At 46.5% G+C, this 27,236-nt stretch overlaps 1 protein-coding gene across 1 annotated transcript; it reads left to right on the forward strand.

The window, feature by feature from the left end:
• Positions 1–1,104: 1,104 nt before the first annotated feature.
• On the forward strand, positions 1,105–27,236 carry zbtb47b (zinc finger and BTB domain containing 47b; the record flags this gene model as incomplete). Its single annotated transcript, XM_083663284.1, has 6 exons — positions 1,105–1,178; positions 19,554–20,955; positions 22,164–22,311; positions 24,260–24,375; positions 25,756–25,900; positions 26,737–27,236. 6 exons carry the CDS (start codon positions 1,105–1,107, stop codon positions 27,234–27,236), a joined length of 2,385 nt encoding a protein of 794 aa, XP_083519410.1.

Below are 27,236 nucleotides of genomic sequence, written 5' to 3' on the forward strand. Positions count from 1 at the left end.
GATCCTATTAAATTCTCATTTTATCTATGCAGGAGGGTACCCACAGGGAATAAAGGTATAGGTCTAATTAATACAGCACATATTTATGGACTGCTGCTATCCATAAAAATCTGTACATTTGCAAAGAAGTAGGCGATTGTGTCTCAATTTACAATGTCCCTGTTTTTTCTTTTGCATATTTGTGCAGGCGATATTTATGCAATATGTTTTCCTGGTATTCTGTGGAGGTGTAATTAACCCCCCGCAAACTGTAGGCTAGATGTTTACTTTCTTTGCCACCTTCCCATGTCCTAAATGTCAAACACATATAGCATGGTGCAGATCTAACAAAAAAGAATCCCCAAACGTATTATTTTAATAATATTTCACCACAACAAATGTTCAAAGTGTAGGAGGTTGAGTATTTTTATGGGTCCTGGTGGACAAGTGATGAATGAGACCTGCTCCAGGTTCTTGATCAATTTCCTCCCACCTTGTGCAGCAATGGCAGCGGTTCCCAAGGTGGGACCCTCAGACCCTCAGGGGTCCTTTAGGAAGGCCGCCCATGCTGCCAAGCTCCATTTTATGTCATTCGAATCTAGAGAGGATGAGTTTCACATGTTTTTTTCATTCTGTCATTATTTTGGGCTAGATACTCTCTCCCATAATTATTTCATTAAATTCCCACCTACGATATAAAAAGAACTATCCAGTTCTTTACCACATGACTTCATAAATAACTCAAATGACTTCAATGAAGGAGATAATATTGAACTCCCAGCTAGCGCATCTCTGACGTCATACCCTTGCAGGAGCGCACACAGTGAGGAAGCGCACCTTGGTTTGCGCTGTGTATTATGCCCTTCCCAATCATTGATTTACATACCAAAATCCAAGTACAGTACAAAGAAATGTGTCTGTCTCGCAACTCCACGTTACACAGTACCGTGTCCCTTTAAAAGCGTCTGACAAAAAGCCCATATGATCCCCGGGCTCCAATCACCAATTCCTTCTGCAAAAGCAGCCTCTGCATTTTGTCTGTCTGAATGCTACTGTAGCACGGGGGAAAAGATTGAGGATAAGGGGGAAAAACTGAAGAAATGTGAGAATTCAACGATCATTTTCATGGCGAAGGGAAAACAGATGCGAAAGGAGTTATACTGGGACTCCTTTGAGCCTCGAAACGCTGGATCAAAATGGTAGGCTACAGAAGAGCGCTGCATTTTTGTTTATTTTTTTGTCCCTTGATCTCTTCGCAAATTTGAGCTACTTAGCAGGCCGATCAAACTTGCCACAGTTCTGCCTCACGATGTTATTGTAGCATTCGCTGTCATGTCTTCATTGCATGGTCTGCTTTGTGGTGAAGTTTGTAACTTGCCTAGATAGCACAAGTTGGAAATTGAAGCTGCTAAAAGAATGCAAGGGCTACAATAGCTACATTGTTGCAGAGAAAGAGTTAAATTCTTTCATATCAGGGTGCGAATTCTGCAAGGATCAGGTCGTGACTGGTGCATATAGACAGGATGAAGTGAAACTAAACTGCCCCTCTGCTCTGCACAAGCCTGACTGACAGTGCAGGACAAGTTATGCTTTGATATCTATGCAGACATGACAGAATCTCTGTCTTCACTGTAGTTTACTCGAGAGGTGTAGTTGAGCTGTAATTGCTTCCATGTCGCTGTAACTTCATTTGCATGACCCCAAGTGGCACAGGCAGACTCAGAGCAGCTGTCTGAATGGTCCCTGGGGAATAAGCATCTTTCACTCTGGACTCAGACTGCTAGTGCCAAGTGCAAATAAATGCAGTGATTATTCTCTAAATGGTCAAACCAAAGTGCTGTTGTAAAATTCTTAATGCAAGATTTTATTGGATGACGTTTTATATTAATTTAGCAAAAAGTGTGCTTTGTTTTCTGCATTACGTTAGTTGATCATCTTTGCTAAAGGCTTGTCAGAATTTTTTTTTAATAACTTGATATTTGACCAATATTCCTCTCTGTGATCATGATGAACTGGACTGTATCAACCTGACATTTCATCTGATAATAACTTGATGCAAAGTGCACAGGAGCCATGATATTTGGACTCTTCCTGACAGTGGAAGACTGAGGAGAGGTTTGACAGAGAGGGACAGAGTCAGACAGGCAGCGTTGTCTCCAGGGTCATTTTAGGATGCCTCATTAGGAAAGCATGTGGAGCTTTGATGCAGTGGCGGAGTAATCCCAGTGCGCGCGTTCACATCTGGAGGGTGGGTTAATATCTGGGTCAGGTCAGAGGGGTTAGCCCTGGTGCTCGCTCGGTGACTTCTGCATGCGAGCGGAGAGAGGGAGAGATGTTTGTTGTTGCTGTGTTTTTCTTTCCTTTTCAATGTGCTTTTTTTGCACGCATGAGCATAAGCTGCGATAACCAAAGTGCAAAGTGTACTTGGCTCATTCTAGTGGCGAATGAAATGTGTGCCAGTAAACGTGAGCAGAGATAGTGTATCTTGACTGTGTTGGTAAACACCGACATACCCCTCGATCATTTCTGCAGTTACAGTGTGTTTACATGCACACAATAAACGGATAACTGAGAATAATCAGGTAACTCTAGAAATCCGATAATAAACGGTTTATTAATGGGCATGTAAACACACTTTTTGTTGACATAAAAAAAAAGGATTAGGCCTGGCTAATTTTGTGTAAATCAATAGCCTCATGATCATCCTATATCTCATGAACCACCTTTTTTTTTAAATATAAATATTTGTATGTGTTCTCTTGTTTGTTGGATGTGTGCAAGTGTAAAGCAGTGTACTCGGCTAAAATGATGATATACTGTACACTGAATATTACGCATGTATTATAAACACATTCCTACACAGCAGTGAAGTTCATGTACCGTACTTTTAGGCCTTGTGCTACTTTCATATACCAGTCAAGTCATGGCTGTGTCTTGAGTGGCTCCTTCTCTCTGGCCCTGCTGTATCCTCGCAGGGTGCTGTGAGTTTTACGTAACTGCCTATTCAGGGCATTCCTGCCCACCCTTGACTTTGAGGCTTGACTGTCTCTCGGTGCTGAGCTAGGAGGAACTGTCTTTAGTCCAGCCCAGCAACAAACTCCAGCAGACATCTCCGGCCCCCAGTAGGAGGCCACTCTCCTTGGAAACTAAAACCATAGGTGCTGCTAATTTATGCCCCCCGAGATTAAGGACGTTAGACGAGGCTTTGCAGGCAGCAAGGTCAAACTCACTGCGCTTATGTAAGGCTTCTCTTTTTTCTTGTTGGTTGAATTAAGGAGTTGGTTAGGGACATTTTCAAGTCTCCTTTGGAATAAATGCTGTCAGAAATGTTGTTTGTCGCAACCAGCGCAGGTCAGCATTACTGCATTTCATCTGGGGAGAACAGTGACTGTAATTTAACCCCCTACTGCACTTTTCTCAAATGACTTCGAAGCTCTTTATCAAACAGGACTTCAAACAGCTTTGTACTGTTACATAGCTTGATAGGAGGATATTAGCTCTTCTTTGTCAGGCATTTGAAGATGCTAAGAGGCCTCCTAAAATATAGCTTTTAGCTGAATTGGGGCCAGCGAGAGAGACTAAAGTGGAGCTTTAGAGCAGATGGGCATGAGTTTTCAGTCTGTTTTCAGAGAATAGCTACAGAGGAAAGTGCAGATGCCATTACAACATTTGACTTCCAATCATGCACACACATTGTTGATTGGTTTGGTTATATACAGGAATGAGCATCATTCTCCATCCATCCATTTTCTATCTGCTTTCTAGTCGCAATGGCAACAACTATTATTCTACTGTGTTACTACAGTAAAATAAAATAGATAAAATAAAATAGTAGTCCTAATGCATTGAACAATGCGCACAATGTCGTACCTGTGTGACCCCATCACAGTATCAAACTGTCTGTTGTCATCAGTCACTTCAAACAAATCAATTATCATTTTAGGTTCTGAGCTCACATTCACCGATTCGCAGCCGTCCATTGATTGGTCAGTGGAGTGTGGCTATAGAAAGCTGATGCTCCGCCTCCTCCAGCAGTCAGTTCCTCTCTGTCCTCTCTGACCTTCTCATCAAACATATCAACTCAGTCCACACACAGAGTGGCACCACAGCAGATAAGGAAGCCTTGTGTTAGCCTCCACTCTCCTCTGTGTCATGCTATGAAAGGGATCATGAAGATATCACAGTTTCATCCTGTGTAATACCCCCTGGGGCTGTCTTTGTCTGCACCTCCCCTCCACCAGACAGCATAATGTTCTTCTTTTGTCTCTAATGTAGTCGCTTCTACATCTGTCGCTCTTGTTGAGATTTCCTTTGGCTATTTTGTATTTGTGAGGCAGCTGAGATTTTGTCTCTTTTAGATGATTTTAATCATTTCATATGCATTATACCAGTGGTTTTCAACATGGGGTCCGGGGATTTCCGGGGGGATTTCCAGGGGGTCCCCAGCTAATTGATGAATTGTTGTTAAACTTGACCTATATCATTCACTCACTGACTGACTGACTGACTGACTGACTGACTGACTGACTGACTGACTGACTGACTGACTGACTGACTGACTGACTGACTGACTCACTCACTCACTCACTCAACTCATTGTTGAAACGCACATGTGTTGTTGAAACGCTCGTGTGTGAGTGTTGAGCAGCAGTGGTATCTAGGTCCACTATTGTACCAAAAAGTGATTAGCTGCCAAAAAGTCATGTCTGACAAAAAAGTGAATCCAGTCCTTTTGACCAGTTTAAATGTCTCCAGTCTGATGGGAATCACTTTTTGGCAACCACTTTGCAGAACACTGGCTCTAGGGTTGCCTAGATTTTTGTTTAGATAATGCACAAGAATGACTGTTTTAATCAGACCATTACAATACAGTCAGATATTCTCATCCTGGACAAAAAGCATCTCTATCAATCAAAAATATAGTCAGATTTGGGTCCGAGAGATCATCAAACGAGGGTCCGTGACTCTGATGTGGACTAAACCTTGATGAAAAAGCTCGAGTTACACAAAAAGTAGGGGCAGCTGTAGCTCAGGAGGTAGAGCGGGTCGTCACTAATCGCTTTGGATGAAAGAGGTCGGTGGTTCGATTCCCAGCTCCTCCAGTCTGCATGTCGAAGTGTCCTTGGGCAAGATACCGAACCCCAAATTGCTCCTGATGGTGTGCCAGCACCCTGCGTGGCAGCTTGCCACCATCGGTGTATGAATGGGTGAATGTACCTACTGATTGTAAAGCGCTTTGGATAAAAGCGCTATATAAATGCAGGCCATTTATCATTTACCATTTACCGCAAATACAAATGTGTGTTGTAGGTAGGGTTGTCAAAAGTATCGATAGAAATCAATACTAAAATTTTTAAACAGATACAATACTAATTTGCAACAGTATCAATATCAGCAGTACTTTCTCTTAATGAAAAATCAAACATACTACTGATTTCTCCCTCCCTGTCATTGGTGGGTATCTGTTGCTTCAACAAGCTCAAAGTGTTCTGATTGGCTGATGACTAGAGCAGGGGTAATCTGCTGTGTAAGTGCAAAGTTTGTAATGAGTTTTATCAGGCCTAGATTATGGAGAAGCGTGCGTCTGTCCATGTGTCCATGTGTCTTTGTTTATTTTGTATGCCTCTTAATGTGTTGTCATCCCCCTGCGTGGTATCGAAAATGGTATCGAGTATCGATATTTTCCTGGATATCGGTATCGAAGTAGAAATTGTAGTATCGTGACATCCCTAGTTGTAGGGCCACAGGTATTTGGCTCTGTTTACTGCTGTCTCAATGCATGCACAGTGTCTGTCTGTGTGTCCATACTGAGCACATGCATGTACCGTGCTGGCTGGGGAACATTGTGTTATGACTCCAACAGTGTTGTGTGTGTGTGTGTGTGTGTGTGTGTGTGTGTGTGTGTGTGTGTGTGTGTGTGTGTGTGTGTGTGTGTGTGTGTGTGTGTGTGTGTGTGTGTGTGTGTGTGTGTGTGTGTGTGTGTGTGTGTGTGTGTGTGTGTGTGTGTGTGTGTGTGTGTGTGTGTGTGTGTGTGTGTGTGTGTGTGAGAGGAGGAGATGCCAGCACCACAGGCCCCTCTCTTGGTCGGGCTCGCTGACTCAGCGCTTCCTCTCTAAGCTCATTGGCCCAGAGACACAAACTTCCTGGCCGAGCTTCAGGGCGGTCGCTCTAACCTCGCTTCCACTCTGCCAGCCAGGCTACACCTTTGCTTATCCAACCTCTTGTCAGAGTCATGATCAGCTCAGGTCCAGTCCTCGCTTGACGTCCTCTTTCAACATGTGTCTGTCCCCAGCACAAACATGTGTCTGTCCCCAGCACAAACATGTGTCTGTCCCCAGCACAGCCACACAGATCAAATTCAACATGTGTCTGTCCCCAGCACAGCCAAACAGATCAAACATAGTTTGTCAAAAGGACAACGTTGTAAAAGGACTTTGCAAATCACGCGGCTGAGGCAATGGCGCTCACACTGTCAAATTGCAACGTACGTCGCTGAGTTGAGGTGGTGCTGAGGTGGCGCTCATGCCATGTTCTCAACCTTATTTTTGTTTGTGCATCCCAATTTCATGCTCGGATAAACGCATATCAATTGTAGATTGGCTTGTCACCTGTGGTTGCATTAACATATAGATGGAAATGTGTTTTAAATCTCATGGTGAAAGATGGTGTTGCTCCACCAGGGCAAGGCTAGGGCAAGTCCAAACCTCTAGCTTAGCACAGGGAAAAGCCTCATCCTTGCAGGAGGGGAGGTTGGATGGATAGGATGACAGCAGCATTAATGTTGATATTATTGTCTTTATTAATGGCAGCCGGCAGTGAATGGCGTGGTTTGGAATGTTTGATGTTTTAATGAGGGGAATAAAAAATAATTACAAAAAGAAAACTGAATAACTTTCTGAAATCTGATTGCTGTAAATTCATTCGGATGTGACGTATTTAGGCAGGTCAGATTGTTGGGCATGTGAGCTGAGTGAGTTCACTTTTGTTTTTACACTTTTCTTACATTTACACAAATTCTGCACAATTCCCAATTTTACGTCATTATTATAGCCTTTACAAATAAATACAACCGCGAGCTACCACACAGGGTGCTGGCACAACTATCGGGAGCAATTTGGGGTTCAGTATCTTGCCCAAGGACGCTTCAGCATGCGGACTGGAGGAGCCGGGGATCAAGCCACCGACCTTCTGATTGGTGGACGACCCGCTCTACCTCCTGAGCACATACTTGCAAGCAAAATATTTCATCCTATTTGCAAAGTGGTCAAAATTTAGACTGAAATTCTCCCCAGGTATTTTGTAATTGTCTCACCATGCAGCTTGTTGTTGATTCCCAGTGGACATACACCGCCTAATACCAGGTGTAGCTATCAGTCTGGATTATGATGTGATAAAGCAATGCCATCCCAAAGAGAATTAAACTCTGGTTTAATGTGCCTGTGCACATGACGGTGCAGTGTGTGACCTCAGTGGCGAGCGTGCTCACCCTTTGCTGTGACTTTCCTCCACTCACTAAACATGGTTTTTTATGAGCTATTTTATTAATTTATCGTAGCCCCCTGATCATTACTGATCATTACTGCAGGGCTTGTAAAAAGCGGCCAAACCTTTACTCTAGCGAGACCTCATCACCTGTGCTATTACTGATCCAACTGATCTACAGCATTGATAACATGATCATGTGACTCGGAGAAGCCCGTTGTCACATTTTAGATGGGTATTTGTCTGTGTGTTTGCACTGCCATCACGTTCAACAAATTCGTGATTGCATCTTTATTGTTTGTGTCTTGCTGTGCGCACAAATGAATGGTTTAGAATGCATGCGTGTGTGTGTGTGTGTGTGTGTGTGTGTGTGTGTGTGTGTGTGTGTGTGTGTGTGTGTGTGTGTGTGTGTGTGTGTGTGTGTGTGTGTGTGTGTGTGTGTGTGTGTGTGTGTGTGTGTGTGTGCGGGCTTGCTGGCGTGTCTGGATGCACACTGTGTGGGTGGATGTGCTTGTACATCTGCTACTGTATATGCCTCTTCTACCTCAAGGTCAGTGCTGGGTCTCTGTGCTGATTGGATTTGGAGGAGAGGAGGGAGTGCAGACTGCAGACAGAGGAGAAATCTTCCACTAGGCACAAACACTGAAGGGGTGGGGGCAACTTGGCACACTGCTTTCTTTGCATGCCAGTATAGCCTATAGGCCAGTCTAGCCCAGCGTATAGCCTATAGGCCAGTCTAGCCAAGCATATAGCCTATAGGCCAGTCTAGCCCAGCGTATAGCCTATAGGCCAGTCTAGCCCAGCGTATAGCCTATAGGCCAGTCTAGCCAAGCATATAGCCTATAGGCCAGTCTAGCCCAGCGTATAGCCTATAGGCCAGTCTAGCCCAGCGTATAGCCTATAGGCCAGTCTAGCCCAGTGTATAGCCTATAGGCCAGTCTAGCCAAGCGTATAGCCTATAGGCCAGTCTAGCCCAGCGTATAGCCTATAGGCCAGTCTAGCCCAGCGTATAGCCTATAGGCCAGTCTAGCCAAGCATATAGCCTATAGGCCAGTCTAGCCCAGCGTATAGCCTATAGGCCAGTCTAGCCCAGCGTATAGCCTATAGGCCAGTCTAGCCCAGCGTATAGCCTATAGGCCAGTCTAGCCAAGCGTATAGCCTATAGGCCAGTCTAGTCCAGCGTATAGCCTATAGGCCAGTCTAGCCCAGCGTATAGCCTATAGGCCAGTCTAGCCCAGCGTATAGTCTATAGGCCAGTCTAGCCCAGCATATAGCCTATAGGCCAGTCTAGCCCAGCGTATAGCCTATAGGCCAGTCTAGCCCAGCGTATAGTCTATAGGCCAGTCTAGCCCAGCGTATAGCCTATAGGCCAGTCTAGCCCAGCGTATAGCCTATAGGCCAGTCTAGCCCAGCGTATAGCCTATAGGCCAGTCTAGCCCAGCGTATAGTCTATAGGCCAGTCTAGCCCAGCGTATAGCCTATAGGCCAGTCTAGCCCAGCGTATAGTCTATAGGCCAGTCTAGCCCAGCGTATAGCCTATAGGCCAGTCTAGCCCAGCGTATAGCCTATAGGCCAGTCTAGCCCAGCGTATAGTCTATAGGCCAGTCTAGCCCAGCGTATAGCCTATAGGCCAGTCTAGCCCAGCGTATAGCCTATAGGCCAGTCTAGCCCAGCGTATAGCCTATAGGCCAGTCTAGCCCAGCGTATAGTCTATAGGCCAGTCTAGCCCAGCGTATAGCCTATAGGCCAGTCTAGCCCAGCGTATAGCCTATAGGCCAGTCTAGCCCAGCGTATAGCCTATAGGCCAGTCTAGCCCAGCGTATAGCCCACATATGGGCAAAATACGGCCTGCGGGCCTGTGTGGCCCGTGATGGAATTGCAAAAAAAAAAAAAAAAAAAAAAAAAAGTTACCGTGCACCTGAACTCAACATGCAAGATACCCGCTGAATAAGTGTCCAAATGTTCATGTCATTCTGGCCAATACTCCACTTCTGTTATAGCAGTTCAGTCTGGAATATGGAATATCTTTCAATAATCTTTATGACTAAAAGGCTAAAAGTAATCTCATGTGTAAGAAATGACTGTTCTACATTGAAGTAGAAATTAAAATAATTAACTTGTTGGTTTTGGATTTATTTAGCTTCAAGAGTGAATTTTTGTTCATGTGACCCGCAACACAGGCTTTGATCATCCCGGGCCACTTATGATATTATGCTTAAATTAACCCACTCATATTCTGGTTTATTTCAAGAAAAACATTTTGGCTAGTGGAAATTCTAATTGGCTGGTAACTTTGAAATCTAGCAGCCATATTGGCAGGTGGTGAAAAAAGTTAATTTCAAGGCCTGCAGGGAGAGCAGGTGGTGAGTGAGAAAAGGATCAAATATTGGTGGTTAAGGCTGAATAATGACATCACAACTGTTAATTTAAAATGAGTTATTCCTCTAAACCTGGCTTCAATTGCCACAAATTCTTCGCGCTGGCGCCGTTCAGCCCTCAGCAAAATCTGGTAGCGAGGAATTTTTTTTGTGGCCCTCTCTATCATCCAAGTTGCCCATCCATTTGGTTACGGCATGACAATATTTGTTCGGCCCCCGGCAACAATCTGGGTTTCTCATGTGGCCCCCCATGAAAAATAGTTGCCCACCCCTGGTATAGCCTATAGGCCAGTCCAGCCCAGCGTATAGCAGCCTATAGGCCAGATAACAGATAATACCCGAGGATTCAGCACCAGTGGTTTAGTGAGCGAGCGCAGAGCACAGAGGACACACTGTCTGTCATTACCCTTGATGACTTTTTAATGGCAGTGTGATTGGCCTCCCTCAGACATGGCCCTGTCCTGCTCCGCTCTTCAGTAGTGTTTCTTTATGACTGCTGATCCATTCCCTCCCCTATAAAATAACTCGTGTTAAAGAGGGAACGGCACCAAGACCAACTTGCTATCATAATTGGCCGATCTCATCGCAGAGCATTTGCATTTGGGCCTGTCACACTCTCCTGTCCGTTGCAGTGATGATGACTCAGGGACGTGTGTGTGTGTGTGTGTGTGTGTGTGTGTGTGTGTGTGTGTGTGTGTGTGTGTGTGTGTGTGTGTGCGTGTGTGTGTGTGTGTGTGTGTGTGTGTGTGTGTGTGTGTGTGTGTGTGTGTGTGTGTGTGTGAAGTGGTGGGCATCTCAGTACCCAATGAGAGAGATGAGGGCTGACACGGTGCCCACTCGCCTTGCTCGGGGTGTCAGTCACACGGAGCCCTGCGCTCAGCGGGGCGCCTCCCTCTGGAGGGGGCTGCTGAGTGCGCTCTTTGCTCAGTGGGTGGAAGTGGCCTTGGCTGTTATGGCATAGCCCTGGCACGTCACACACATACACACGCACGCACACACACACACACACACACACACACACACACACACACACACACACACACACACACCCTCCCCTCCCCTCCCCCTTCTCGCCGTGTGCCAAGAGGGCCAGGGAATGAGCTCATGGGATTGCTGTCATCATGTCTATTGGAGGTTGGCTGATCTGTCTTTGTTCTTTGTTTGTTGTTTCCAGACATCACTGTGCATATGGAGGACGTTTTGATTTTTGGCTGGTGGCAAGTTGCGCTTGTTTGTAAATTCATTTAAAGAGCCACTTTGCAGATTTTCAACCAGCTTTGTATCATTATATTACAAAATCAGTCGTGCGAGGGTGCCATTATCACTGCCACTATTATTCTCATTATCATTATCACTATCATTTCTCTCTCTACCTTCATTCGCAGAACTCCCTGCACCAAATGACATGATGTCATTTGGTGCAGGAAGTACTGCGAATGAACAGGGAGGTCCAGGCAAGATGGAGGGAAGTTGAACATTGTTCATTTGCATTATACTACTGATTTTGTAATGATGCAAAGCTGGTTGAAACTCTGCAAAGTGGCTCTTTAAATGAATTTACAAACAAGCGCAGCCAAAAATCAAAACGTCCTCCATAGTCACCTCCATAGTCAAAGTTGCCCTTTAATGAGCCTTCTGTGGCCTGAGTGAGGTTTGTAGAAGTAGAATGAAACCAGATTTAATTGAGAAAACTGCCATACAATATCATGGGGATTTGTATTTAGAGAACATAGCAGATAGAAAAAACATACAATATAAATTAAAATCTCCCACAATCTGAATCTGAAACAAATTAAGCAATATTTATAACTTTCATACTTCCATTATACTTTATTATAATACCATGCAGTCAAATGCAATGAACATCAATTTTCGTTCTTTAACATGTGATTTTGCATGTTAGCAGACATTATTGATATTAAAATATTTCATTGGATCATCATAATAGTATTTATTTCACCATATCACGCAGCTGTAGTTAGATATAGGTTAGTCTGAAAACTGAAAGATATGAGAGCTGGGAGTTAATGTAAGAGGACACTGGGTTCAGTCTCAGCAGTCCTGCCAGGCTCTGTGGAGGAGAGCGAGAGACAGCCAGGCTCTGTGGAGGAGAGAGACAGGCAGGCTCTGTGGAGGAGAGAGACAGCCAGGCTCTGTGGAGGAGAGAGAGAGAGACAGCCAGGCTCTGTGGAGGAGAGAGAGAGACAGCCAGGCTCTGCGGAGGAGAGAGAGAGACAGCCAGGCTCTGTGGAGGAAAGAGAGACAGCCAGGCTCTGTGGAGGAGAAAGAGAGACAACCAGGCTCTGTGGATGAGAGAGAGAGACAGCCAGGCTCTGTGGAGGAGATGGAGAGACAACCAGGCTCTGTGGATGAGGGAGAGAGACAGCCAGGCTCTGTGGAGGAGATGGAGAGAGCCAGGCTCTGTGGAGGAGAGAGAGAGACAGCCAGGCTCTGTGGAGGAGAGAGAGAGGACCAGGCTCTGGAGGAGAGCGAGAGACAGCCAGGCTCTGCGGAGGAGAGAGAGACAGCCATGCTCTGTGGAGGAGAGAGAGACAGCCAGACTCTGTGGAGGAGAGAGGGAGAGAGACAGCCAGGCTATGTGGAGGAGAGAGAGACAGCCAGGCTCTGCGGAGGAGAGACAGCCAGGCTCTGTGGAGGAGAGAGAGACAGCCAGGCTCTGTGGAGGAGAGAGAGAGAGAGACAGCCAGGCTATGTGGAGGAGAGGGAGAGACAGCCAGGCTCTGTGGAGGAGAAGGAGAGACAGCCAGGCTCTGTGGAGGAGAGAGAGAGACAGTCAGGCTCTGTGGAGGAGAGAGAGAGACAGCCAGGCTCTGTGGAAGAGAGAGAGAGACAGGCTATGTGGAGGAGAGAGAGACAGCCAGGCTCTGTGGAGGAGAGGGAGAGACAGTCAGGCTCTGTGGAGGAGAGAGAGAGACAGTCAGGCTCTGTGGAGGAGAGAGAGAGACGGCCAGGCTCTGTGGAAGAGAGAGAGAGACAGCCATGCTCTTTGGAGGAGAGAGAGAGACAGTCAGGCTCTGTGGAGGAGAGAGAGAGACAGCCAGGCTCTGTGGAGGAGAGAGAGACAGCCAGGCTCTGTGGAGGAGAGAGAGACAGCCAGGCTCTGTGGAGGAGAGAGAGAGACAGCCAGGCTCTGTGGAGGAGAGAGAGAGACAGTCAGGCTTTGTGGAGGAGAGAGAGAGAGACAGCCAGGCTCTGTGGAAGAGAGAGAGAGACAGCCAGGCTCTGTGGAGGAGAGAGAGAGACAGCCAGGCTCTGTGGAGGAGAGAGAGACAGCCAGGCTCTGTGGAGGAGAGAGAGAGACAACCAGACTCTGTGGAGGAGAGAGAGAGAGAGCCAGGCTCTGTGGAGGAGAGAGAGAGACAGCCAGGCTCTGTGGAGGAGATAGAGAGACAGCCAAGCTCTGTGGAGGAGAGAGAGACAGCCAGGCTCTGTGGAGGAGAGAGAGACAGCCAGGCTCTGCGGAGGAGAGAGAGACAGCCAGGCTCTGTGGAGGAGAAAGAGAGACAGCCAGGCTCTCTGGAGGAGAGAGAGAGACCGCCAGGCTCTGTGGAGGAGAGAGAGAGACAGCCAGGCTCTGTGGAGGAGAGAGAGAGACAGCCAGGCTCTGTGGAGGAGATAGAGAGACAGCCAGGCTCTGTGGAGGAGAGAGAGAGCCAGGCTCTGTGGAGGAGAGAGAGAGCCAGGCTCTGTGGAGGAGAGAGAGAGCCAGGCTCTGTGGAGAAGAAAGAGAGACAGCCAGGCTCTGTGGAGGAGAGAGAGCCAGGCTCTGGAGGAGAGCGAGAGACAGCCAGGCTCTGTGGAAGAGAGAGAGAGACAGCCAGGCTCTGTGGACGAGCGAGAGAGACAGCCAGGCTCTGTGGACGAGCGAGAGACAGGCAGGCTCTGTGGAGGAGAGAGAGAGACAGCCAGGCTCTGTGGAGGAGAGAGAGAGACAGCCAGGCTCTGTGGAGGAGAGACAGCCAGGCTCTTTGAGGAGAGAGAGAGCCAGGCTCTGTGAGGAGAGAGAGAGCCAGGCTCTGTGGAGGAGAGAGAGAGCCAGGCTCTGTGGAGGAGAAAGAGAGACAGCCAGGCTCTGTGGAGGAGGGAGAGACAGCCAGCCTCTGTGGAGGAGAGGGAGAGACAGCCAGGCTCTGTGGAGGAGAGAGAGACGGCCAGGCTCTGTGGAGGAGAGGGAGAGACAGCCAGGCTCTGTGGAGGAGAGACAGCCAGGCTCTGTGGAGGAGAGAGAGACAGCCAGGCTCTGTGGAGGAGAGAGAGACAGCCAGGCTCTGTGGAGGAGAGAGCGACAGCCAGGCTCTGTGGAGGAGAGAGCGAGCAGTGTGACCCCCTTCCCCCCCGGGACTCCCTCCTGTCTGAATACAACCTGCCCGCCCTCGCACTATTGATGTGTCCATGACTCTGTGCTGTGCTCTGACATTGGCCCCTGCTAATGGCGCAGTCTGTTCACTGGTCAGTCTGTTCACAGGTCAGTCTGTTCACTGGTCAGTCTGTTCACTGATCAGTCTGTTCACAGGTCAGTCTGTTCACTGATCAGTCTGTTCACTGATCAGTCTGTTCACTGATCAGTCTGTTCACTGGTCAGTCTGTTCACTGATCAGTCTGTTCACTGATCAGTCTGTTCACTGATCAGTCTGTTCACAGGTCAGTCTGTTCACTGATCAGTCTGTTCACTGATCAGTCTGTTCACTGATCAGTCTGTTCACAGGTCAGTCTGTTCACTGATCAGTCTGTTCACTGATCAGTCTGTTCACTGATCAGTCTGTTCACTGATCAGTCTGTTCACAGGTCAGTCTGTTCACTGATCAGTCTGTTCACAGGTCAGTCTGTTCACTGATCAGTCTGTTCACTGGTCAGCGCCCAAACAAGACAGTCAAGATACAGTTGCGATGCTTTTCAGTTCCCAGCTCATAAATCTGCTGTGATACCAGATATGCACCATGAGGAGTCTGTTTCTTGAAGAGATTGTGAGCATGTGTGAGCAATGTGGATTTTTTTTTTTTTTTTTTTTTTTGCCCTGGTCTGTGTGATACAACTGTAGCCTGCAAAAGAAAGTATGTCTTGTTACCCATGAAACAGTAAAGAAGGAAGGATATTACTGCATAGGATTGAAATATTGTATAGCTATATATCTGCTTCCCTTACAGGGGGCCTCAGCTCTTGATACAGATAAGCGTCCACTACACCGCAGTTAAACAGACAAGGGGACTTTTAAAATGGCAGCTCCGGGGAGGTCATGGCACATCCACGGTGTGTGGTTGAGCTGTACAGTGAAGGAAATACAGACTTTATAGAGTAGTAAATCTAGCCGCTGGCCCGTCCTGCGCCGGCGACAGTGTGGGAGAGAAAGGGCATTTTCAGCAGTGAAAGTCAAATGAGAAGAGGGATTTCTTTCCTGCGTCTGCTAAATGCTCCGGCTCAGACTCTGCTCTCTCTGGCTCGGCGCCAGCAGCCCGCTCCCTGCCAAGTGCATACCACCGGCCTCGGCATGGCTGAACTGTGTGAGGATTCACCACTTAGGCTACTTAGAACCCACTACAAGCTTTGATCCACATAGTGGCTGTGTGTGAGCTTGACTTTGTCCACTGGCACTTTGTCCACTGGCACTGAATGTCACTGGAGATGGCTGAAATAATGGCTGTTCACTAATCATAAGAAGAAGAAGAAGAAGTGAAACATGTCATACCCCACAAACGATGCAGGGACCCGCTCGGGCCAGTCGGTAACAAGTTGCATCATCCCTCCAAGTTTGATAGAAATTGGACCAGTGTTAGGACTAGCAGTTATCGCCTTTGTAAGTTTACAATTTTGACCTTTGTTTATAGCACCTCCATCAGGCCAATCGGTGCAGTGTTTGTAAATGGCATGCCACAGCCAAAATGCATTTCAGTCAGGAACACTCTCGTCATACATTTAATTATTGCAACAGATGAAAATACAGTTACAGTATGTGTGGTGCTGATGGCTCCGCTCTTGCTCCCTGGATTAGCCAAGCAGCATGCTAAGCTAATCAGGGAGCGCAATGCAGAATCCCCCATGGGGATACAGTCAAGAGTGAGCCCAAAGCAAGACATTGAATACCTGTTTAACCTTTGAGCCATGCAAGACGGTGGAGGCTGGGGTGTTGGAGGCAAGCTTTGCAGCAGCAGCAGTGATGTGTGTAGTGGTGGTGGTGGTGGCAGCATTAGAGTAGCAAAGACCAGTGTAGAAGGCAGCCATATTTAAATGGACCGCCTTGTTGTGAGAATGGATACGATAGTGAATGAATAGAAATGCTGATCCAATCAGTGGGCTGTCAGCTGATTACAGCTGGGGCGTAGGCGTAGCCCATGACTATCATGTCCTCCTGCATGAACTAACACCATTTTTGAAGCGTAAATGTGATCGCCCCCAAAATCACGATCACTAGTAGAAAACCCTTTAAAAAAATCATAGACATGGTGTTCATTTGTGAAGATTATCTTGCTGAACACTATAAGGTTTCAGTTTCATAAACTTTTGTTAACCACAGACCTTATTTCAGGCATATAAGCAAAATCACCATACAAAAATCGGATTGATTTCGAGACGAGGAAACCAGGTGATGCTAAATTCTGAGTTTTAAGAAAATCTTTTACAAAAACGTATAAAAATAAATAAAAAGAAAACAACAAACTCATTTGAAAGTGGTTAAAACAACAATAATAGATACACTAAAATAAAATAAAAACATAAGAGAAAAAATAGAATTTGATCGCATCACTGAGATGAGTCACTACATTGCTAGAGTATATAGGGGATACTCTTGCATGTTGGATGATGGAGTGATGTGCCTGTAACGGCTGCACACAGCTTTGATTGAAGCATGTTGAAATGACACGTCTTGTTGGGCGAGTCATGAGTCCCCGCGCGGCGTGCGTGGGGACGTGGTGCGTGCGTGCGTGCGTGGGGACGTGGCGTGCGTGGTGTGTTTGTCACAGGTCAGGCCAGATATGAATAATGTATTGGGAGACATCTGATTGAGAGGGCGGGTAAAGGTGGCCCTCCCTCTAATGGCAGTAAACACGCTCTCTGCCTGACATTTAGCAAAGGAAGGCAGAGGCGGGGGTGAAAGCGGGCGAGAGAGAGAGATAATGACAGACAGAGGTCGAGAGAGTTGGACGGGCTTTTTCGATCCAAAGTACTCGCTCGATTTGTTTGGCTTTTGTTTGTTTGTCGGTGATGAAATGTGACAAGATGTCCAGACATTGACAGACACAGCCACCACATTGTTACTACAACTTACAGTAACTGCTGAACTAGTTTTGAAGCTTAAGTCTGGGTGAAAATATTGCTACCATTCACTTACAGAGATCCTTTTGCCATTACAGGTGTACAGGTGTATTACAGGTGTACAGGTGAAATGTTATAGCATATTAATTTAAATGTGATTGCTGTTTTATTAGAGAGAAGGACTAATGGCATACGACTACTTAAGACTTGCTTCCTAGAGGGCAGTGTCAACGTTTACCACTGCTAATTCTAAGTGATCACCTGCCCCCCCCCCAACTTGAAAAACACCATCGCAGCCAGAACATCTTTTCAGAATTCCCCACAATTGCTCATTTGGGACCCAGTGTTGGTTGCATACAGCTAACATGATTATTATCATGCTGCTTTTCAAATCCCTATGTTCAAATCCCTAGGATCACATTTTCTAATCCCAGAGTAATGGACCAGACATTGCCATCCTGGAAGACATGGCTGTGCCGCCAGGAAGGAAGAAACTTCAGAGGATGAAGGTGATCACGCACAATTTTGTTAGCGATGAGCCATAAGCTAAAACTAAAACTAAACCAGGCCAGATATACCCTCACCTAAAACCTTTCAACTTATATGACCCCAAAATGAAAATGATGTAGGCCTACTCACCACCCTCATGTCATTGAAACACTGGTGAAGTTCGTATGTCAATGTAACACAGTGAATCTGCTAGCGTTGCTTTCCCCCGAAACAATTTTGCTTCTCTAAAACAACTGGAAAGTTCCAAAAAGGGCAATAAATGACCGTAAAGTTACTCCAAGCCAAATGATTACACGGTGGGTCCAAAGGTCCAATCTTTACCTGACATGCTCCTCTCATGACATGTCATGGCATCATCAGTAGATTGCGACAAAATTTAAATTTTTAGATGTATCAACATTAAAGTATCCCTTTAATGTTGACTTTATTTTGACCACAAGCTGTACATGGTGATTTGCAAGTCTGCATATTAATCATTCATTCATATTAATCCTGTAGAATTGAGTCTTTGACGATGTTATGTCTATTTGAATCACCAGTGAAGAAGCTGATCATTATCACCAAAGGAGCAGAACGTCCAGGCGGTAACTTATATTGGATGTGATTGAGGCTGCTGCGTGGTGCCCTTGGGCCATGTCTGCAGCCTTGCACAGAAAGATAAGCCAATCGACCCTCTTCTCTGTCTGTGAGTCCAAATAAGAAGCTCAAAACTATGAATAAATCTAACATTCGATAATTGAATTCTTCAAACAGGCCACATTTTCAAGGTTAGGTCCAAATGCAAATCTATTTTCCAGCCTCAACAATGCAACGGCATTTCCACTGATCTGAAAGAGAAAACACGTTCCGCAGCAGGCAGAGCTGGTAAACTGATATTTTATGAACAGGTCTTAGTGGTGTGCGACTGTGAATCATAGTCCTTTAAAGTCTACAGTCTATTGGATGCCACAATGATTGCTGTCCCGAAACCGAATTAATTGAATCATTGCCTGTTTTATTTTTCTCTCTCATTGTTGTGTGTGTGTCCCATCTCTGGTCCAGTACAAGCAACAACGTATGCTCAGAAATAAGAGATGCAAAAACAGCAGATGTCATTATGCCTTATATAGTATAATAATATGCCTATATCATCTCCAGCAACACTAACTAACATTAGCAAGAACAGACTTGCGAATATTCTGCCTATTCTGCCTTCAAGGAAGGGCCTAGAATGATCAATTCCATTCCATTCATTGTTTGCAGGGTTAGTTAGTATTTATTCGGCATCGTTTGCCTAATTATTTCTCCGGACGTGTTTTGTCTTGTGCATAATTCTGCGCTCCTCAGGGACGCTGTAGTGAGTGGATGTGCTGAGAGAGCCAGCTAATGGCGAGGAGATGGCACTGAATACCAATGCACAGACCAGTCAGACCTTGTAGAGAGACACTGTGTTTGTGTTTGTTTGTTTGTGTGTTGTGCGCGTGGTGGACGCACGTGCGCATGTGTATGTACATTTGGGTGTGTGGGTGTGGGTGTGGGTGTGCGTGTGTGTCTGCTGTTTGCTGCTCTGTCCCCACTCACATCCCATTTGGATCGAAACCCTGCCCTTCCTCCTGTGCTAAAATAAACCCACCTTGGGAAGCTGAGGACCTTGCGCAGAGCGCTGAGTGTTATACCTTATGATTTTCCAATGACTCCTACTGTGCAGTATGCTTGGAGCCTATGACTTTGCGCTCTGCATTGAACAGACTGAAGCTGATGTGCAAAACAATTATGACAATTAATTCAGGGCATCTTTATTCTGCATTTATTTCAGCGTTATTTATGTCTCTTCTTCTTTGATGCAGTGCCACAAAATTATTTTTCTTAACAATGTCTTGTGATTGAAATCAGTGGCTATTGAATTACTGCATGGTAATCAGCTCTTCTCTCCCCCAACCCCTCTTGTCTGTCTCGCTCCTTCCACTCTCTTGTTCCCTGCCTTCAGCTGATAGTGGAGAAGACCACAGACTTCCCCTCTACTGAGTTTTCTCTGGTGGAGGATGTGGCTCTGCACTTCACCTGTTTGATGGAAGGGCTGAACGAGCAACGCCTCTTCCAGCCTGACCTGTGCGACGTCGACATCGTTCTGGTGCATCAGCACAGTACCTTCCCGGCCCACAAGGGGGTGCTGGCGGCTTACAGCCCTTTCTTCCACTCCCTTTTTGCCCAGAGCAAGCAGCTGCGACGGGTGGACCTGTCGCTGGACGCCCTGACCTCCCAGGGCCTGCAGCAAATCCTCAACTTTATCTACACCTCCAAACTGCTGGTGAGCAGCCACACTGTCCGTGACGTGCTCAACGCTGCCACCCTGCTTCAGATGAGCGACATTGCAGCCTCCTGTCGCGACCTCATCAGCAGCCACTCGCTGAGAAGCACCTCCATAGATATGGCCAATCAGGAAGGGCTCGATGGCGGCGACCCGGCAGCTGTAGCGATGCCCCCCATCCAGCTGTACCGGGAGATCAAGCAGGAGTCAGAGCTGGGCAGGGTGTACACGCGGGAGGGGAGCAGTCCGTTCTCTGTGAGGGTGGAGGAAGCTCCAGGGAAGATGGCCGCCCAGCACAAGCATTACTACCAGAAGGAGGAGGGGTCAGGGGGCGGGGCTGTCGGGGGTGCGGCTGCTCTGTGCAAAGTGGAGGGCAACGGGGAGGAGTCAAAGACCACCTCCTTCAACAGAGACCAGATCATTGTCGAGGTCAACCTCAACAACCAGACCCTCAACGTGTCCAAGGGATCAGAGGGCAAATCCACAATCGCTACGGAGACGGCCGCCATGTTTGGCCATCGCCAGGACAATGAGAGAGATTCGGAGGAGGAGGAGGAGGAGAACGAGGAGGAGGACGCGGTTGGGGAAGAGGACGAGGATGATCTGAAAGGGGAGGACATGCTGGGGCCCAGCACCGAAGAGGAGGAGGAAGAGGAGGACGAGGAAGAGGAGGAAAACTCCCTGAACATTCCAGGCTTTGAGCTGTCGGCCATGATGGATCGACCTCGCCAGGGCACCAGAGCCTTGACCATGGCGGGCAGCACCGCCTCTATGCGGCAGACCCTGGCTGAGGCGACGCTGGCTAACCAGCGCCGGGGCCGCAAAAGGGCGCCGGACCCGGAGAGCCTGGGCCAGAAGGTGAGGCTGGAGGAGAAACAGCACTTCCCCTGTAAGAAATGCCCACGCGTCTTCAACAACCGCTGGTACCTGGAGAAGCACATGAACGTCACTCACAACCGCATGCAGATCTGCAACAACTGTGGCAAACGCTTCCTGCTGGAGAGTGAGCTGCTGCTGCACCATCAGACCGACTGTGAGAAGAGCATTCAGGTATGAAGATGGTGTGGTGGTGATGATGGAGATGATGATGATGATGATGATGATGATACTGTTTAGAAAAAGAAGGTTGCGCTTCAACAATGGGTTTCTCAGTGGAGTGCCAAACCCAAAATCCAAAATATGTTCAAAAAAGGCTGAAAGGGTAGCACATCTCAGTTTTCAAAGTCAAGGAGGACAAAGTACTCACATTTCACTTGATTTATTGGCTCACATCACACAAAAACAAAACCCTTACGCGTTTCGGCAAAGAGCCTTCTTCAGAGATGATGATGATAGGTTACAGAAATAGTTAAACAAGACACAGATTTACAGAGATACAATGTGAATGCGGGGAAATATGTGGTTGGCTCATTGTTTGCGCGTGTCGGAGGAATCACTACTCACGATGTCAGTAGAGCCACCGTAGCCAAGGGTTCAGCTCTCTCACCGGGGACATCGCACCCCTCCCTCTCTGCTTCCCAGCCGGGGCTGTGGAGGGGGGAGACATCATGGGTGTGGAATGTGTGTTGTGGCGAGCCGAATCCATATCCCTTTGCATCTACATGAAACTAAGATATTGACCTTTTTTTGCATGGTTATTTGCGCAGATCTTAACATTTTCTGGTGGGTTGAATCGCGTGTGGCTCCTTTGACTTCAGCGCTGTTAGATGCCCGGTGGTGCATCGGGTGTGTGACGTCACGCACGTAGCAGCGTGAGCTGTGATTGGTCTACTTTTGTGGAGACAAACTTACAGACAAACCTTGTTCTAGACACTCGGCCTGTGGCCACACTGTAAAAATATGTAATTTATTTTTGATACTTTGAATAGTATAGTAATATATACTGTAGTTAATATAGTATTATTGTTGATTGTTTACATAATATGACATTAATAATATGATATTATATTATGACCATATTTTGTGCAAATATTAAATTGGACACAGTCAGTAAGTCTAACTGGCTATCAGTAATGATAGTCTGAAATGTCCCAGTACTGTCCCACTATTCCACCCTCTGCAGTGGATCTGTTTTGCTGATTTAATCTACTGACTCTAATGAGTTTTTTTGGTACAGTGCACACTCAAGTGTCTGTATGAGCACACACACTTTTTAAACGTTAGCCTGTTCAAGATAATGTACTCTCCGAAAATGACCGTTTCTTGACACCAGTTGTCGATAAATCTTGGTCATAGCTCATCTTTGTTTTGTTTTTCAGTGTGTCACATGCGGCAAGGCCTTCAAGAAGCTGTGGTCGTTACATGAGCACAACAAGATCGTCCACGGCTACGCGGAGAAGAAGTTCTCCTGCGAGACTTGTGAGAAGAAGTTCTACACCATGGCCCATGTCCGGAAGCACATGGTCGGTGAGTGGCAGAGAATGAAGGATCCGGGGAGTTGTGGTGGTCGGTTGTTTCGGTCACTTACTGCCTCTGTGACTTCATGCAGCTGTGGTGCTTGAGAGGATAACGCTATAGTCTTGTCGCATATCTGTCTCTCTTTGTTTGAGTCAAAGTTGTTTCAAATTGAGGTGGTAGTGCTAAAAGATTAGGGGTGTAAGAAAATATTGATACACTTGAGTATCGCGATATTATGTTTGTGATACTGTATCGATAAAAATATATATATATATATAATATTTTGAATGAATAGTTTACATGCAAAGATTTGTGGCAGTAGTTCATTTTGTATTCTATTTATACCCCCGATCGCTACATAGGAATGACTTGAATTGACTTTTTTTATGATGTGTTCTTTATACTATATATATACTAGTATACAGTTTTCCTGAAATTAGATTTAAAAAAATCACATTATATCTCCTTGTTTTATAGTATCGCAATATATTGAATCGTAACTCCTGTATCGTGATATGTATCGTATCCCAATGATCATATTGCCAGATTCTTGCCAATACATAGCCCTACTAAGAATGTTTTTAATCATATTCAAATCATTACTTCTACAAGATTTGACTACACTTATTTTAATTTTAGGTGATTGCGAAACAAAGTTACAATGCTAATTTTAATTTCACATTTTGGCTAGCTGTGGTGGCGCACCACACTGCCGAGTGAACACAGATGAAACACTTAGGGTGCTTTCACACTGGCGCCCAGGTACCGTTCCCGAGCACACTTGTCCCCAAATTGACCCCAGTTTTGGAACATTTGACGAGTGTAAACATTGCGTCCATTCCATTCCGTTCCGCGCCCGGGCGCACAACAGGGAACCGTGACAGGATCCACTTGAAAAGGTGGTTTGGGGAGCGCTTTGGCGTGCCCGGGCATGGAACACTTGCGAGTGTGAAAGCCAACCGTTCCGAGCCACATAGACAACACACGGGTGAGGATAAACTCCAGGCATAGTTGATGACGCAAGTGCACTCTGTTCCATTTCCAAGCGCGGAAGAAATTTTAAGTGTGAAAGCTGACCAGCGGGGGAGAGGGGAGGGGGGCGGGGGGGGGGGGGGGGGGGGCAATCATTCCTGGGTACGGAACGGAACGGAACGGAACGGAACGGAACGGAACGGAACGGAACGAAAGCAATGGTTCCCAGTGAGAAAGCAGCCTGAGTTAGTTACATTATTTGTGTTCTCTGTAGCCTTCCTCTTCTTTGTCCCTCTGATTGTGTGTTTTTTGTGTGTTTTTTTGGGGGGCGGGAGCCGGGAGGTGTTTTCCTCTTCCCTTCTGGGGGGAGATAAGCATCTTATTTTATTTTCCCAGACAGGCTTACCTCATTCCCGTGTAGCATGATTGATACACACACCCATGCTTCAACAATAAAAAACTGATTTATTTATATTGCCTCAGTGGGTACCACAGTTGTCCTCCTTTGTACTGCAGCAGTGGATGTGGAACGTTATAAAAGCATTGTTTGGTATGGCGGGAAACAGAGGAAATGGCTTATCCTGGAAATACTTCCAACAAGATCACACACATCCATTGTCTTCAGCATATTAATGAGCCAGTGAGCTTTCCAGTGTTATTCTGTCATACCATTCCTCTGCTACTGCACTTTGAACAGGAGTGGTTCTCTAGTCAATGACAGTGGTTCCCAAAGTGGTGGTCGGGACCCCCGGGGGGTCACGGGACACCACCGGGTAGGTCGCGAGATGATTTCCAGAATGTGTGAAATTGGCCTAAAGAATGTGTGAACTACAAAATGTGTTAAATACAAATACATGGGATTAAAAAGAGCACATTTTAATAACCATAATTGTTACATTGTGTGTGTGTGTGTGTGTGTGTGTGTGTGTGTGTGTGTGTGTGTGTGTGTGTGTGTGTGTGTGTGTGTGTGTGTGTGTGTGTGTAGCCCATACGAAGGACATGCCGTTCACCTGTGAGACGTGTGGGAAGTCGTTCAAGCGCAGCATGTCCCTGAAGGTTCACTCTCTGCAACACTCGGGAGAGAAGCCCTTCAAGTGTGAGGTTTGAGCTCCCTTTATAAACTCCTCTTCACTTGCCGTACTCGCATAGTTTCATTGCGCAATGGCATTTCTGCCATTTCAAAAACACAGCAACTGCTCTCGTAAAATTATTGGTGACATGTAAAGTGCATTTATTTATTTGTTTGTTTATTTATTCATTTGTTTGTTTGTTTGTTTTGCAATTTATGAGTCTCTTTATGACCTTTAGTTGCAAAATAGTCATGTTTGGGAGTCCAGGGGGTGTAATGGTGATCCTGTTTGAATCAGGGAGCCAGCAGTCCAGCTGCACGGATTCAAACACACAGGACTGGGTGAAATATGGGCGGTCATTAGCAGATAGTATTGGCTGTCTCTTTATCCAGGGAACCCCATTAACAGTAGAAATCGTCAATATTGATTTCTCTATTAGCGTCTTTCTCTTGCATTTGTCTCCCTCCGTGTCACACTCTTCTACGACTACAGCCACGCCCCTTCCTATGTCGCTGTAAGTGTTTTATCAGGTCTTGAAGGCTCCAAACAAAGACTTGGAACTGTTTGATGACCATTCAAACTCATAGGAAACTGTCAAACGCAGTGACCTGACCAGTCGCAGCAGGCTTTCTGATCAAGACTATTGTTTGCTCATGATTCTGTAATTGTTCTAATATTTTTCCACATGTACGGACTGATACATTTGAGTTAATGTTTGACAGCAGATGATACATGGCAATGTCAGCCACAAACAAAAAAATAAGCAGTTGTCTCCTGCCATACAATTATATTCGATCAGTCTATCAGAATATGTTTTGCAGAAACACTGGCACTTCCACAGTGTTTCGGTGCCTCATATTACCAGGGCTCATCTCTTGTTACTTTATTGTTGATGTGGTGAGAATGGAAGATTTTCAGCCAGTCAAGTTTTCCCACAGTCAAAATAAAGACATCATAAGTCAAGTCTGCATTGCCCGTAATGACACTCAATCAAATTGAGTCATCATAACATGTTGGATTGTATCATATCAGATCTAATCAAAAATTAATGCATTTCAATGATCAAATCTTTGACAAGCTCAAAAATCTCTTTCCCTGATTGAGTCACTAACAGCATGTTGAGATTCATATTGAATTGATCTAAAAAAAAAAAGAGAGATTCCCCTCGGTAATAGAGTCTTCTGTGTTTTTAAGATATTGACTGATTCATTTCAGGGTGTATTGTTTCCCCCCACAAATAATTTGAATAAAACCCTCCGTATACTGTACTACTGTATACTGACCAGAGTATACTGTACTACAGTATACTGACCAGAGTATACTGACCAGAGTATACTGTACTACTGTATACTGACCAGATATCAACATACAGTGTGTCAGAAATATTACGATTCATTGTTTGCCATTTCAGAACTGCAGTGAGCGCTTCCAGTATAAGTACCAACTGCGTTCCCACATGAGCATCCACATCGGACACAAACAGTTCATGTGCCAGTGGTGCGGAAAGGACTTCAACATGAAACAGTACTTTGACGAACACATGAAGACACACACTGGTAAGGACTTCTGATGCTTTTCAAGGGTGTGTGTGGATCATAGACTGTATACAAATATGGGCGTAGTCACTGTGACATCACCCATGGGTTTCTGGGCTCTTGTTTTGAAGCCTTGAGTTTCGCATTGTGACCGTCGGTCACAATGCGAAACTTTTTATTTTTTTGAGCCAGAAGTGACCATAATGGATCCATGATCTTCGAGCTGCGCGATCACTGGACAGGCGAGCTGTCAATCACGCCCCAAAGCATAGTCTACTTTATTGTTTAATTTACTCTAAATGGGACCATCATTTACTAAATGAACATCATACTGTATTGAAGAAGACTTGAAACTAGCGATTGAGACCAAACTCATTAGGAAAGTGTTTACTGAGGTCATAAATCAAGTGAGAAGTAGGGTCCTTTTCCCATTGACTTCTCTACAATCAGACTTCTTTTTGCAGCCATAGACTGTATAAACGGGTGAGTTATATAAGAATTCACTATAGAGCTACAGAGACCAAAACCGTTTTTTGTACCAGGCTGTAAACATGGTTATTTCTGCTGTAAAGTCGGGAATTTTAACATGGGGTGAATGGGGAATGACTCCCTTTTGGAGCCAGCCTCAAGTGGCCAATCGAGGAACTGCAGTTTTTGGTACTTCCGCGTTGGCATAATTTTTCAGAAGGGAAGGTGGGACTTGGTGTACTTGGTGTACACCAATGTCTGTTTTGACATGTTATGATGTACTTTGAAATTTCTTGGTCTGTACAGATAAAGAGGGTTAGTTTTCAAGAGTGTGAGTTCTTTCCATCCCTGAACCTGACCCCCCTCTCTCGCTCTTCGTCTGCCTGCAGGGGAGAAACCATACATCTGTGAGATCTGCGGGAAAAGCTTCACGAGCCGGCCCAACATGAAGCGCCACCGCCGCACGCACACAGGGGAGAAGCCGTACCCGTGCGAGGTATGCGGCCAGCGCTTCCGCTTCTCCAACATGCTCAAGGCCCACAAGGAGAAATGCTTCCGCGTCAGCTGCCCCCTGGTGGCCGACGACGGCGATGACCCGCTCGGCCTCGACCGGCCCTTGGGCTCGCCTGCCACGGACTCCCCTGGTCAGGTGCAGCTGGGTGCGGCGCCGCCCGCCACTGCCCCCAGCCCCCACCCGCACCATGCTGCCCAGCTGTCCTCCAGCCCCCACCCGCACCACGCTGCCCAGCTGTCCTCCAGCCCCCACCCGCACCACGCCGCCCAGCTGTCCCTCCCCCTGCTACACTCCATGGGGGGGCTGCCTCCCGCCCCGCATTTACCCCCGCCGCCGCCCCTATTCTCTGCCGGTAGGATGAACTCCAACAACTAA

Source organism: Poromitra crassiceps (assembly GCF_964638095.1).
Source record: "Poromitra crassiceps genome assembly, chromosome: 2".
In the NCBI taxonomy this organism is placed as follows: domain Eukaryota; kingdom Metazoa; phylum Chordata; class Actinopteri; order Beryciformes; family Melamphaidae; genus Poromitra; species Poromitra crassiceps.